This window comes from Rutilus rutilus, assembly GCF_951802725.1.
Source record: "Rutilus rutilus genome assembly, chromosome: 14".
Taxonomy (NCBI): domain Eukaryota; kingdom Metazoa; phylum Chordata; class Actinopteri; order Cypriniformes; family Leuciscidae; genus Rutilus; species Rutilus rutilus.
The window spans coordinates 2695780-2711333 of record NC_140219.1 but is presented as its reverse complement, the minus strand read 5'-3'; the positions used below and the strand labels follow the sequence as shown (position 1 = coordinate 2711333).

The 15554-nt window shown below is 38.7% G+C and overlaps 1 protein-coding gene across 1 annotated transcript in view; it reads left to right on the top strand.

Moving 5' to 3' along the window:
* The window catches only part of trpc3 (transient receptor potential cation channel, subfamily C, member 3), a 56552-nt gene that overhangs the window by 19765 nt on the left and 21233 nt on the right, over positions 1 to 15554 (top strand). Inside the window, exons 5-6 of the mRNA XM_084431069.1 lie at positions 5618 to 5782; positions 10383 to 10599. Of these exons, the coding sequence (XP_084287195.1) occupies positions 5618 to 5782; positions 10383 to 10599 (382 nt within the window). The remainder of the gene's footprint in view (positions 1 to 5617; positions 5783 to 10382; positions 10600 to 15554) is intronic.

Sequence of the window (15554 nt, the reverse complement as noted above, 5' to 3'; positions counted from 1 at the left end):
GTTTGAGATTTTAGAAAACAAGCATTAATCTCTCTCTCTGGGGGGTGGGGGAATCTGTCGTCTTAGCACGAAACTTTAGTACTTAAACCAGCGCTGTCTCAGACACACAGGGCCCTATTTTAACGATCTAAGCGCATGGTCTAAAGCGCACTTAGGGAGTGTGCGAATCCACTTTTGCTAGTTTAACGATGAGAAAAATGCTCTAAAAGGGTCGTCCCTATTCTCTTAATGAGTTATGGGTGTGTTTTGTCCCTATTCTCTTAATGAGTTATGGGTGTGTTTTGTCCCTATTCTCTTAATGAGTAATGGGTGTGTTTTGGGCGTAATGTGCAATAAACCAATCAGAGTCTCATCTCCCATTCCCTTTAAAAGCCAATTGCGCTCGCGCCATGGCGGATTCGCTATTTACATGGAGGACTTTGCAAGCGGAAAGACTGAACGTTTCTCCAGAGCGCAAACGGATGGTAAATGGTAAATGGACTGCAGTTATATAGTGCTTTCACAGACCTATGGCCACCAAAGCGCTTTACATATAGCCTCACATTCACCCATTCACTCACTCATTCATACACCGACGGCATCTGGTCGTGCGCGAGGTTAAAGCTGTGTGTGTGTGTGTGTGTGTGTGTGTGTGTGTGTGTGTGTGTGTGTGTGGTTAAAGCGTAAGCAGACCATCTACGGGTCAAGCCGGATTCCTCCATATCTTTATGTACACAATATTAATCTTTTAAAAGTGTATGCGCGTTGTGGACCCGCCTATTGGCGCACATTACTAACACGCTCTTTAAATATATTTCGCCATTGACTTTAGAGCAGGTTTCAGTCGGTCAATGGCTCAGTCTATTTCTGTTCCTCAAAATAACAACGCTCCAACAATGCGCCAGAACACACACTCGTTCTCAGACCAGCAGCCCATGGGCGCACAAATAGGCGCAAATACATTTACTATTTAAACAACGAGGCGCAGGACGTGAAAATGATAAGTGCGTCAGGCTGGAACTAGCAAAACACACTTGCGTCGCGCCTGGCGCTGCATTGCACCGGGTGTGTGATAGAGCCCATAGACTTTAACAACCATCAGCCGTCTCTAAAGGTGTTGAAAGATGTTTGTGGGTGGAAAGAGATGTTTTGACAGTGATAGTTGTGTTGTAATGAGCCGGTTTGTCCCTTCAGGCCACACTCACTCACTCACTCCAGAGAATCAGATGGGAAAGTCTGGTTCTCGCTGTAGCTTTAGGGCGTCTTTTTACAAATGACAGGAGTGAAAGCAGCGCCACAGGCTGCAGACTCTACGCTGATGATCTTATCGTTTAGTGAATTACACTAATGTCTGGTGATTCTTCTCATGGGATTTAAACTATTTTGTCTCTGTTATTTAGGCAGAGTGTCAGCGTTTAGTGTGGTGCTGTTGATTGAATGGTACAACAATATACTAGAACAAATTATTGTGAAAATATAACGTGTTAAAATGTCCCTATATGAGATTTTGTCTCGTATTTATATCATATGATATAGTTAAGCAATATCACACGAGTAACGAGCGCAATATCACACACGACTGCAAATTTTTCCCCCGAATGGCACGAGTGCAAATGTGACACTGATTTTATACATCAGTTCAATAAGAAGTTAATATTGTGTTATATTTTAGACACAATATTGTCTGTTTTTGTTACCTATAAAGCCATAGCAGAGTGACTGTGCTTCTCCGAGCAACGCACATTGGAGTTTCTGAATGAATTCGCGTTTTGAACGAATCGGGTGAACCAATGATTCAAAAATCCATTCCTAAAGAGAGGCATTTACTTAATTCCTGAATGAATCTGCTGTTCGAGTGAATCAATCGGGTGAATCAATGATTCAATGATTCATTCATTAAGAGAGCCATTTACTTAATTCCTGAATGAATCAGCCGTTTGAATGATTTGGATGAATGATTCAATGACTTACTCATTTAGACATTTACCGCCACCTACTGGCAGTTGTAGTTTCTTATTTAGAGTAGGCCTATCATTAAATAAATTAATAAAAATCCATATTAATAAAAAACCTATTAAAGGTATAGTCATAATTTACTAAATCAGAGTTTATGTGTAATAAATTCTATGTTGAATCAAATAAAATATTTTAGCTACTTTTAAAGTATTTTTTAAAGCTACTTTTTGTAATGTCTATTTGATGCTTTTCTCATTTAACACAATGACTTTAAACGATCATTCGAGGGTCATTTTTCAGCCAAATTTAATGTGTGATTTCATCGCCACATTTAGTAATTAATTAGCTTTAAAATTTTACATTTTCTTTTATTTTCATAATTTGACCGCTCTAGTTTATACATATACATGACAGCTAAAACATTTCAAATTTATGTTGTGTCTTATGCTCACCAGTTCATTTATTTGATCAAAAGTATAGCAAAAGGATTAATAATGTGAAATATAATTTACATTTATATAGGCAATTTAGATGCTACATGGTACTTCCATGGTAATATTATTGTAATATTGTTGTTTTTACAGCATGAATAGTTTTGAATATGCTAAATACTGTTTAAATGAAACAGAATGCATTAAAAACTGATTGTCCCCGTTTTCAGTCTTTCAGTTTTCTGTCCTCTTCTCAGTAATATAATTGTGGCCTGTTATTCATAGCCGTTCTTTCGTCCTGAGTTCATTCTTTCATTTAATTATGTGGATGTATTTTCAAGTCATTTATTCTGAGCCTCATAATTTATGGCAGGAAGGGGTTTATAGGACAGCCGTGAAATTAACACCTGTTTTTCTCTGGGGATTGAAGTTAATTAACCTACTACCTTAATACAGACCGTCCGACACACGGGAAGTGGCGGTGTGTGTGTACGTGTGTGTACGTGGCCCAGAAAACACATGTTGGATTGCACACCTGGGGAGGAACGGAGATAGTTTTATTGAACTTTGTTTGAAATAACTAAAATAAACTTCTCATAACAGGCATCTTTAAAAATCTGTGAATGATTTCAGCCATTTTACTAACTTCAACCCCACACTCTCTGCTTCAAAACGCTCTTTAAACTGATGGAGTGCATTCTTACTAAAAATGTTAACGGCAAGATGTCATTTGCTGATATTGGGCCCATCTTGCACCCAGCGCAATTGACTTTGTACACGACGCATGTATCATTCCTTTTCTGCACCCGACGCACAGCGGACTTTTCCCTCCACAGACACACATCGGTAAATTAGGAAATGAACTTGCGCTCCCGGGGGCGGTGCAGCGAAAAGAGGAGGCGTGTTCCAGTGCAAACGTTCCCTGGTGCTATTTTGCAGTTTCAGAAAACAATTCCGCCACTGACCAGGAGAAACCTAGTCTAAAGTCAGTGGTGCGTTATTCAGATGCTATTTTAAGGGCGCATGCTTGGCCATAATGTAGCATGTGCACAACGCGCATACACTTTGCTTCTCTCATCTTCTCTTATACAGACGCAGCAGTTATATAATACTTATACTAATAAGGTAATACATAATTACAAAAAAAATATTACCACATGAGGGAAATCATTGTGAAAACCCATTTTAGATTTCCGAGATCCGCCCACAAAGTTACTTGCGTTTCGCGTTTGATTTCAGATAATTAAAATAGGGCCCATTATATGACTATCCTGAGCTGTTATGTCAAAAACAGTCAATGTCATGCTTTTAAGAGCCTCTAAAACATCTACTGTAATAAACAGTGCTATTTTAGTATCGTTGAGGTACTGTTGTAGTTTTTTATTAATTATATTTCAATCATGACACCTCTGAATAGTTTTAGCATGTTATTGACTATAGCTATGTTAATGGATTTGGTCTTGCTGCTGCTGTTGATTATTGCAAGTGTGGACTTGCTACTTTTAAAAGATACACAGTAGGGCTGTCACTTTTGTGAAAAAATCCAGTTTGATTTTTGAGACATAAGTGTTCATTGAATCGATTGTAAAATAGATTTTCCATGTCTAAAGACGTTTCCATTTTAGGCAAATCCACGGACAACTAACAGGCATTAGGACGAACGTAAAGGCTTGAGACACGCGTGCACAAGTCAGCAAATATTTCTGATGATTTATTGGCGTGAAGTTTCGTGCACAATGACAAACAGGAGTGCAACATTCTCGAAAAACAATAATCAGAGTGACACCGCCATAACATCAGTGAAAAACATTACTGCAGTCTTCAACATGGCTGTGTTTATGATTAGAAATGTCAAACAAATTTCACCTACGTAGGCGATTGTAGACTGTAGCCCGAATCTGTATCTGAATGCATGAGACTGTTTGAATACCGGCAGAATTCACAGTTTTGTAGTAAAAAGAGACACATTATGCAGAAGTATAATTTGCTGTAAAGTGTGTTTGTCAGAGCCTGCCGTTGCTGTGTGACGCGCGTTCGCTGCGGGCGTATCGTGACGAGCTCCGAGAGAAGGCCGTTAAAATCGATTCCCTATTTTCGTTTTCGAAACTTGCGTTGGTTGGTCCAATCGATTGCGCAATCGATTTTTGAACGCAAAGTGACAGCCCTAATACACAGACACACTGCCGTGAGCATGTAAATAATGCTGCTGCTGCTGCATAAGACATACATAAATCCTGTTGCAGATTTCTGCAGGTGGAGCTGGGGAGGTGGAGGGGTTCAGAGGAACTCTGATAGCGCTAGTGATGTCCAGTTCGCGAATGAATCGTTCTTTTGAACCGGTTCTTTTTAGTGAACTGGTTGAACCAGTTTCCGATCAGATCGACTGGTTGAACCGAAACAGTTCAGAACTCGAGTCAGCACGGGTATACAAGTTACTAAATTCAAAACTCACTTTTGGACGTAACTGACAGTCGCTCCGTCTCAAAATTAGCCAATAGCAAGGAGAATATGATCCTATGATGCCGGTTATATATATATATTTATATATATATCTGTAAAACTGAGATCAGGACTGGACCACTGTCTCTCTTTACTGTCCTTCTGTTCTTCCTGCTGATAGGAATAATGCATGCTCTCTAAGTTAATTTTTCAGTGATTCCACATAACATAATAATGGCCAGAACCCTTTTCTGCGCCATCCGCTCCAGATCAGTTATGTGTCTGCTGGGATGTCTCAATGGTTAGTTGCTATGGTGACGTCTTGAGCAAACTTCGCAAGATGCCATCATCGCACGCAAAGCCATCGTTTTAAAGAAGGACATATTTCAGTGTTTATACCCGAGACAGAATTCTTTTTTTGCAGTGTTAAACAGCTAATTTTAACCAGTTTGCATAATCCAACGTTAAAAAAAACCCTCCAGTCTTCAGTGTCACATGATCCTTCAGAAATCATTCTAATATGATGATTTGCTGCTCAAGAAACATTTCTGATCATGTTGGAAACAGTTGTGCTGCTTCATATTTTTGTGGAAACCGTGATGCTTTTTTCAGAATTCTTTGTTGAATAGAAAGTTCAAAAGAACAACTTTTATTTTAAATGGAAATCTTTTGTAACATCATAAATGTCTTTACGCACGTTTGATCAATTGAATGCATCTTTGCTAAATAAAAATATTAATAAAAAAAATACTGACCCCGTACTTTTGAACAGTAGTGTTAATTATGCCACAAATGTGCCTCTCTTTCTTCAGTTTGTGGCTCATCCAAACTGTCAGCAGCAGTTGTTGACGATCTGGTATGAGAATCTGTCTGGTCTTCGGGAGCAAACCATTCCCGTGAAGTTTCTGGTGGTTTTGGTCGTGGCACTGGGACTCCCCCTGCTAGCTGTGGGGTATTGGTTTGCCCCGTGCAGTAGGGTAAGACGCTTTTACACACACACACACACACACACACACACACACACACACACACACACACACACACACACACATATATATACAATATATATATATATATATATATATATATATCATCTGTAATACCATGGCTATTTAGCCCTTTATATAAACATTTGAGCCCTGCACGGGCCAAGAATTCCAGCCCTAATCCGGCCCTGGCCTATGGCGTTATTTTTTAGTCAAATGTCATGAGCGTGTAAGACATGCTCACGAGCACATTATGTTATTTCACACGCGCAAAAATGAACCTTCAGCTGGCATGATAAAAGTACTCGCGCACAAATTCAACAACCGAGAGGTGTACAAGTAGCTGCGAGCGAGCGCCTGGCATATGCTCATAGGTTAACTCTGCTTGTACAGTGGAATCCTGCTCGCGCGCACCGGGCTTCTGCTCGCGGAGTGCTGTTTTGCTCGCGCAGTGGATTTCTGCTCGCTCAGCTGATTTCTGCTCGCTCGAGTCTACATGACTTTTGACAATTTGGGGGCGGAAACCAAGGAGGGCACTGACCCTCTTATGATTGGTCACTTTCATCATGGAAAATCTTGGGAAATCCTAACCCCGCCCACCTTCTGACGCAGCGCGCGTCACTCAGCTCGCTCTGCTACTCTGGCTATCTCTGTGTATATTTTACAACGAAATATGTGATAAAACACCATACTAACTCTTTTCGTTTTCATTTAAAGAAATCTTAAACATGATAGCCACACAAATGTGGTTCAGGCAACGCATATTGATTATATTCACTGCACATTGCCTATTTATAAAAAAATATATATATATAAAACACAAACCTGCCTCTTTTCGTTTTAAATATAATATAAAAACATTAAACATTTTAATATGGTCCAGGCAATATGTGCATTTGTACTAAACAACAGATTTTGCAGTAAACAACATTACAGTTTTTAAAAATTTTACATACAATTATTACAATTTAAAATGACAAAACTCAACCCAGTCTCTTTTAGTTAAGTTTCAGTTTTTATCAATATTAGCCATTATAAAAGTATCCACCTTTTTCTGCTCAGTCTAAACAATGCGCGCTGCCATGACGACGACTCTGGTTGCCTACTTCCGGTTCGTAGCTTGACCTGTACTAGCAGCGAGAGAATGAGTTCAAGCTGAAGCTCCTCATGTGCAGTTGTTGGTTGTTTTAACAATTCAAAGAAGATTTCAAACTTTTTAGAAACTGAGTGTTTCGAGCATAAGATAAGGAGATAAGAATTTATTTTCTAAAGAGCCGTGAGTCAAAAGAACCGGCTCTTTTCAGTGAGCTGAGTCAAACGAGCCAAAATGTTTTTCACATCTGTCATGTTAACATGGACAAAAGACAATCTCACAACAACATCACATCCTTTTAAAAATAAAAACAGTACAGTATACAGTAGTCATAACTTAGAATTTTATTATAATTGTATTTCATATAATATACAATAATGTAATTTTTACTTGTCCATAACAACCCCAAAACTTGCCTGCTTGCCTTGCACATCTAATTAATGGGCAAAGTTTTCCGACTTTTTTTCTTATGCTTTAGTTTTAACGCAGCTAACCACTCTAAACGTTTACTTTATTGAATGTATCTGATACGGAACCGGACATGGGCATTATCTCCTTCTTATCTTATGCTCGAAACACTCAGTTTCTAAAAAGTTTGAAATCTTCTTTGAATTGTTAAAACAACCAACAACTGCACATGAGGAGCTTGAACTCATTCTCTCGCTGCTAGTACAGGTCAAGCGCTACGAACCGGAAGTAGGCAACCAGAGTCGTCGTTATGGCAGCGCGCATTGTTTAGAGCAGAATAAGGTGGATAAGTAAAAGGTATAGACCTTATGCACCAGAGAAACAAGGGCGCCGCCATCTTTGGAAAATTGTCTTTTAACTTCCGTTTTGCGGTCGCTCTGTATATTTATATGGCATTTCTGTTCAGGAGTAATTAGCTTTTTAAGTGGATTTACTTAATGTAAAGTTAACGAAAGTTATCATGAGGACTGTAATGTTTAAAGCAGATGACTTAACAAATGAAAATCGACCGGGAAGATTTTAAAACGAGCCGTTCATTAATAAACACGCAAAACGCTGTGAAAATACAGACCGGAAGTCTAAAGACAATGAGCGCAGCGCTGAAAAGGGGCGGAGCTACATAAGGTCTATAAGAATCTATACAAATAAAGCAAACAATTCAGTCAAACATACAAAGTCAGCGCTCTAGTCTAACCATACAACGGTAAAGTTAAATAGCTTATATGTATAGCTTTATTTGTATAGCTTCTTATACCTTTTACTTATACTTTTATAATGACTAATATTGATAAAAACTGAAATTTAACAAAAAGAGACTGGGTTGAGTTTTGTCATTTTAAATTGTAATAATTGTATGTAAAAATTGTAAAAACTGTAATGTTGTTTACTGCAAAATCTGTTGTTTAGTACAAATGCACATATTGTTTATGTTATTAAACATAAACAATATGTGGACCATATTAAAATGTTTAATGTTTTTATATTATATTTAAAACGAAAAGAGGCAGGTTTGTGTTTTATATATATATATATATATATATATATATATATAACGTTATATATTTATAAATAGGCAATGTGCAGTGAATATAATCAATAAGCGTTGCCTGAACCACATTTGTGTGGCTATCATGTTTAAGATTTCTTTAAATGAAAACGAAAAGAGTTAGTATGGTGTTTTATCACATATTTCGTTGTAAAATATACACAGAGATAGCCGGAGTAGCAGAGCAGCTGAGTGACGCGCGCTGCGTCAGAAGGTGGGCGGGGTTAGGATTTCCCAAGATTTTCCATGATGAAAGTGACCAATCATAAGAGGGTCAGTGCCCTCCTTGGTTTCCGCCCCCAAATTGTCAAAAGTCATGTAGACTCGAGCGAGCAGAAATCAGCTGAGCGAGCAGAAATCCACTGCGCGAGCAAAACAGCACTCCGCGAGCAGAAGCCCGGTGCGCGCGAGCAGGATTCCACTGTACAAGCAGAGTTAACCTATGAGCATATGCCAGGCGCTCGCTCGCAGCTACTTGTACACCTCTCGGTTGTTGAATTTGTGCGCGAGTACTTTTATCATGCCAGCTGAAGGTTCATTTTTGCGCGTGTGAAATAACATAATGTGCTCGTGAGCATGTCTTACACGCTCATGACATTTGACTAAAAAATAACGCCATACTGGCCCAACAATGTCTGCAATTTTTCTACCCGAACCCGACCTGACCCGAGACCATTATCAATATCACTTTAAGCTCTCTCTGATGCACACTCTCTGATACCCGCTGTCTCTGCCACACACACACACACACACACACACGCTACTAACACGCTAGGTAACTTTTATTATAGGCCTCAAACATAACTACCACCACCGACAATCATGCCCACAAATATACAGACTGTTCATTACAGAGAAGCATAAGCATAGAGAAGAGAATATGCAGTAGAGAATATTATATACCCAAGCTATGTGATCCAGCAGCAAATAAGTAAATAAAGATTTACGGCCTTCCTTTTTTTGATGTTAAGTAACTTTACTGAAGATCAATGTTTCAAAGAACTCTTCGCCAACTGGCTAATGTTAAATAATAATAATAATAATAAAATTAGTTGAACTGAGTAACGTTAGGCTACATGTATGTTTGTTACTTGTACTTGTATTAGGTATTGCATTTGGATATATATTTAGACATTATTAAAGTCTAATTCATAGCTTTATTAGCTTTATTGGTAAAAAGGCTTTACATTGCCAAAGCATTGACAGAGCTTTGATCCAATGGTGTTGAGCATTGTCAAATTTACAGCCAATAATGGGAAGCGTCCTGATCTCATCCTGAATTTGCCGAGTTAGACACGTTCCTGGGTCGACATGTTTTGTGGATCCTGAAAAAACTAAATGTAATGCTAACCATATCCTTACCCCTAAACCTACCCCTACCCATAAGTTACCCTAAAATCAGTAGGAATCGATAGATGAATAACACTGATATAGAAGCACCTAACCCTGGTTGTGAGCCTAAACTTGACATGAACTGTAAACCTGTTCCTAAAATCTGATTGGTTGATTGGAATGTTGTTCTCGGATCAATGAAGATTTTGATCCAGGAACATGTTGGTGAAATCAGGTTCTGTGGGAAGGAAATCATATTTCTAGTCCTACAATACCATCCACTCTATTTTTATCAGTCTATTTTAGTAGTATTTTCTCTGCAGTTGTCAACTCTGAAGTTACTTGTGTTGCTATATATGCCATGTTTAAATTCTCATGTTTAAGATGCATGCAAAGCTACAATGTAAAAAAAAAAAAAAAAATTCATTATTAAGTTGTACATTTAAAAAAAGCTTATTGGAGTTAGTTTTAGTCATTTTACTTCAAAATTATACTTCCTTTTTTTTACTGTTTTCTTGTAATTGTTTGTGAAATTCACTAGCAATTTCTGAGTTTCAAGAAGTAAATCCTTCCCTTTTTTCAGTGTAGTGAGTCTGTGTTTGTTATTAAACATATTTGTTGATCTGCCGTTGATCTTTTCCATGTTTTCTCAGCTTGGTAAAATACTACGCAGTCCTTTTATGAAGTTTGTTGCTCATGCTGCCTCCTTCATCATCTTCCTGTGTCTGCTGGTGTTCAATGCGTCGGATCGGTTTGAAGGAATCACGACCCTTCCCAACGTCACCGTCACTGACTACCCGCTCCAGATCTTCAGAGTCAAGACCACACAATTCTCCTGGACAGAAATACTGATCATGGTCTGGGTTGCAGGTAATGCACGACATCAGCAATGCTTGTAATCAATGTTTAAAGCTACAATATGTAAGATTTTTGTTATAAAATATTCAAAAATCACTTGGATTTTTAATTTCAGAGAAATTCCAGTTTTAAATAATGGCTTGTCCCTGTTCACTTGTCGCCTGTCAATGACGTAATATCCTGGTTTCCGCTCGTTTTGCCGTAGTAACCATGGCGACAGACGTGGACAACTGCGTTACGTCTAGCGGCGCGCTCACGCTGTTGTTGTTTCGTTCAAACGTTATGGATCATGGCAAGCAGACTTTGGGACAAAAGGAGAAATAAAATGAGGATCAATATCAGCGTGGTGTTTTCGAGATGCCGAGAGCTAGCGTCCGCGGCTAACTTAGACTTGACAGAGACGCTCTTGCGTGTGCTTTATTAGACAGGTGAGCTAATGTACATAAAACTAATCAATGTTATACAGCTCAACATGATGAAATGTTAGAATATGATCAGTATGTTATGCTAATGTTGATCTCGCTCACTGCTAGTCTCATACAGACAAACTAACACACAGAATAACATTATAACTTTAACACACTCAAATGCAGTTTAGTGTGATAGTGTAGAGCAAGTGAAACAGCGCTGCGTTCCCTCACACGTTTCATTCGTCTAATAAACTGCCCTGTGTGAGTGTTATTCAGCACTAGCGGGTAAGTTAGTTCGGCAGAATGAAATGTCCTTATTCATTTATATCCGCGGGACTCGCATGTGGCGCTGAGATCTGTCTCTCATTAGCACTCGAGCCCTGCTTCACCACAGTCATGTTAAACACATCAGTGTATTCACTCATCCATAAACATTATTAGATCCTTCAGCATGATGACGAGTTCCATAATTCCGCTTATGCGTCATCAACCGACGCCTTTGTTATTGTAAGAGGTTAGCGACCCCTAGTGGTGAAAAAAATGACATTGTAGCTTTAATTTATATGATTTCAACACTACATGATATCCCTTTGTACAACTAGTATGCATACTTGAAGATTTAGACATTTGATGAGGATTTTATCTCATTACTGACTAGGAGAAGCAATTGAGATATTGAAGAGATCTCATTTGTGACTGTTCTTTTATATATAAAATGGCCAGTTTTAGTAATATAGGACATTTAATTAAGAGACTAATCTATCACTTTCAGAAATAGAGTTCCTCACTCCAGGACCAAACAAGACGATCAATGAACCTCTCAATCGTTTTGTCCTGATGAGACTGAGGGAGAGTGAGAGTTTGAGTGGATTAGAGCCAGTGATCTCTGAAGTGAATGAAAATAATGTGTTTTCTCAAACTAGACTAGTGCTGGGCAACAACTTACAAAAAATAGTGACGCTTCTAGCATTGCTACAGTTTTCAGTAGCATGACCAACCATTGCTCATCTGTTTCCAGAACAGTGAAGCTTTTTCTAACCTGCTTTCCTACAGCAAGAAGTGTTGGGAAGTGTGAATCATTTTAGTGAATCAGTTCATTCGGAAAGTTCATTTCAAGTAACCATTTGACTAAAAAGTAAAAAAAATTCAGTTCTTTAGTTTTAACATATTTTGTTTAATCACAAAATTTTCTACTAGATTATGAATTGAGGTTTTTCAGTTTCAATATTTACTGTAAATGATCTGCTCAAGATTAATTCTGTTATTTTTGTACCTGATAAATATTTCTCTGATCGCAGAATATATTTGGGGTTGGTCCGATTTTCTTATGTTTTTGAAAGAAGTCTCTTCTGCTCACCAAGGCTGCATTTATTTGATCAAAAATACAGGAGAAACAATGAAATATTAGTACAATTCAAAATAATTGTACATTTTCTATGTGAATATATAGTAACGTGTAATTTATTCCTATGATTTCAGCATCACTACTCCAGTCTTTGATGAATAGAATGTTTAAAACAACGTTTATTTGAAATGGAACTTTTTGTAACATCTTGCACCCAGCGCAATTGACTTTGTACAGCGACGCATGTATCATTCCTATTTTGCACCCGCGCACAGCGGACTTTTCCCTCCACAGACGCACGTCGGTAAAGTAGGGAATGAACTTGCGCTCCCGGGGGCGGTGCAGCGAAAAGAGGAGGCGTGTTCCGGCGCAAACGTTCCCTGGTGCTATTTTGCAGTTTCAGAAAACAATTCCGCCACTGACCAGGAGAAACCTAGTCTAAGTCAGTGGCGCGTTGCGCATGTTATTCATATGCTATTTTAAGGGCGCATGCTTGGCCATAATCAATGTAGCGTGTGTTGTGCCCTTAAAATGCGCCGCATACACTTTGATTATCTCATCTACACAGAAGCAGCAGTTTTCATTTTTGCAAATCATAGGCTACATTATTACAAGGAAAAATATTAACACACGAGGGAAATCATTGTGGTGTCCATGAAGATGTGAAAAAATCTAGCTTACACATTTACCCAAATTATCATACGCCTGTTTAACCGAAGCTAATTTGTGTGTGTTTCTCCATCCCCAATGTCACTTCTCTGTCTTTTACGGCCCTGATGAGAACGTCGGTCTCCTCGGCTGTGAACCGCTCCTGGCGTGCGTCTGGCAAATCCGCCGTTATAATAGCAATCCGCCATGGAACAAGCGCGCCTGCTCTTAAAGGGAATGTGAGATGTCGCTCTGATTGGTTTATTTCACGTTACGCCCAAACCACACCTATGAGTAATGAAGCTACTTCAGACCAACCCATTTTAGATTTGCGTCGGGCGCAAGAGTAATTTATCCCGCCGGTATAATAGCAACAGCTATTCGCTATAGCCGAGACCAGCCCACAAAGTTACTTGCGTTTCGCGCTTGATACTTGCGTTTCAGATCGTTAAAATAGGGCCCTTACTGTGTCACTTTTGATCAATTTAATCATGTGTCCTTGCTGAATAAAAGTATTAGTAGTATTAAAAGTATTACTTAGCTCAAGCTTTTTAACAATAGTGTAAATCTATACCATTAGTTATATATTTTTCATCAGTTATATAATACAATGTATTGCCTCCTTAAACAGCCTTTATGAGTTTAGATATTTATAAGTAACACGTACTGTGACTTACTACTTTTCTTTTTTTAAAGGGCTTCTTGACTGTAGTTAATCTAGTTAGTGTCTTATCGTTTAGGAAGGCACAGTTCCACACTCACGTCAAGAAAGGAAAAAAGCGAGCAAGAAAGGAAAAAAGCGAGCAAAAAAGGCACTGTTCAGCATAATATTTTCTAGCCGTTTGCAACGAGGCATGTTCATTCATCACTGTCGTATTGTGAAATAGATTTAGTAATGTGAGGCTTTTCGCAGGCAATGCATCATTGAGAGAGCTCAGATTGGATTGAGTTTAGTTCCCATTTGGTATGTGGTTCAGAGAGTTACTCCCACAATGAGTGCACCTCATTACATTTGGTGTAAGAAAATGTTTCGCTTTTTTAATGCAGGACAATATGAGCCTAAGGGCAATATAAGTCCTTAGCTGAAACAGATATGTGCATCTGTTATTTGTCATTTTGAGAGGAAAGCAGTACGTTTTTTTGGGGACTTTTTTCATCTTCCAGGTTTGAAATTAGTGTGAGGATGCGATTCATTCCTGCACTATTGCTGCAGTGGCTCTTAATTATTCATGATACTATGTGACTTGTTCTCTTGAATGGTGCTAAAATCCAAAAAGTGTTGTTTGGTTTCCACCTTGATAGTGACAGAGTTGACAGGCTCTCAGTAAATGACGACACATTTGAAATGTTAACGTGAAAAAGCCATCCTCACTGTGAGTGTGTTAACCGATCGAACCTGCTTGGATTGTGAAAGTTACCATTAGTCCATTAGTGGTGTTATTTTTCACTCTACAAGCCAGAAGAGTGTCGCCCTATGGACACTTAAAGTGCATGAAGTGGAAGTGACGTAGTGAAACGCTTCTGGAACAAGAACAAATGTGGGCGGGGCTTGATGTTGTCTGTGTGGAATTGATTGGATGGTTGTGGTTTGCTATTGGCTGATCTCATTGTGAGTGACAGGTTGCCCCGCCCACACCATCCGAGAAGAGATGTTGAAGAGGAAGTTATTCTGATTCAAGATTATTAAAACAATAATAATGTGCACGGATAAATTGTTTAGAATAAATACTGCAATATTCCATAAAAAATAAGAATTGTCCATTTTGATTACATTTAAAGCAGTGGTCACCAACCTTTTCAAGCCTAAGATCACATCCAAAGTCCAAATGTAAACCAAGATCTACCACTTGCATAAAATTATGAAAAAACAAGGCCACAATGTAGTTCTACTTTGACATTCTTTGTTGCCTGTTAGTCACTAGCAAAATATTTATTTAACTATACAAATAGTATATAACTATACAAACTGTCAACTATAATTCAACATTTGCGGAGGTGCGCGTGCTGCAAAAAATGACGTCATTGTAACAGCGCGCGCGCCTCCGCATCCGAAGATGCACGACTTTCAGCCGAATCTGCCCGAGCAGACGGATATTAGTACATCTCATCACACCGGCACCCAGTTTGCGCGTCTTAATCAGTTGTATGGTCTGGTTTTCAGTCTAAAACAGTTGCGTCAAGTATAAATGCCTCGTCTGTTTGGGGAGGTGCGCGCGCAGTCAGCGGAGGCTAGCGCTGCGGTGCAAGGCGAAAGTATAAACAAGGCTTAAGTCAGCGGTTGTTTTACAGACATTATATGTAAACTATAGGCTATTTGATTGGACAGATATACCCATTTCCCTCCCCTAGACACCATTTACTACACACAATAGGCTCACACATGGTGCATTTTAAATTAATAAATAATAATGAATAAAAAAATATATATATATTTTTTTCTCTGATTTTGAAAACTCTTCGCGATCGACTTAAAATGCTTCCAAGATCGACTTACTGGCCAACTGGCGATTGACACCATTTCATAAACTCGCCAACACCGATTTTTACTCGTATACTCGCTTGGC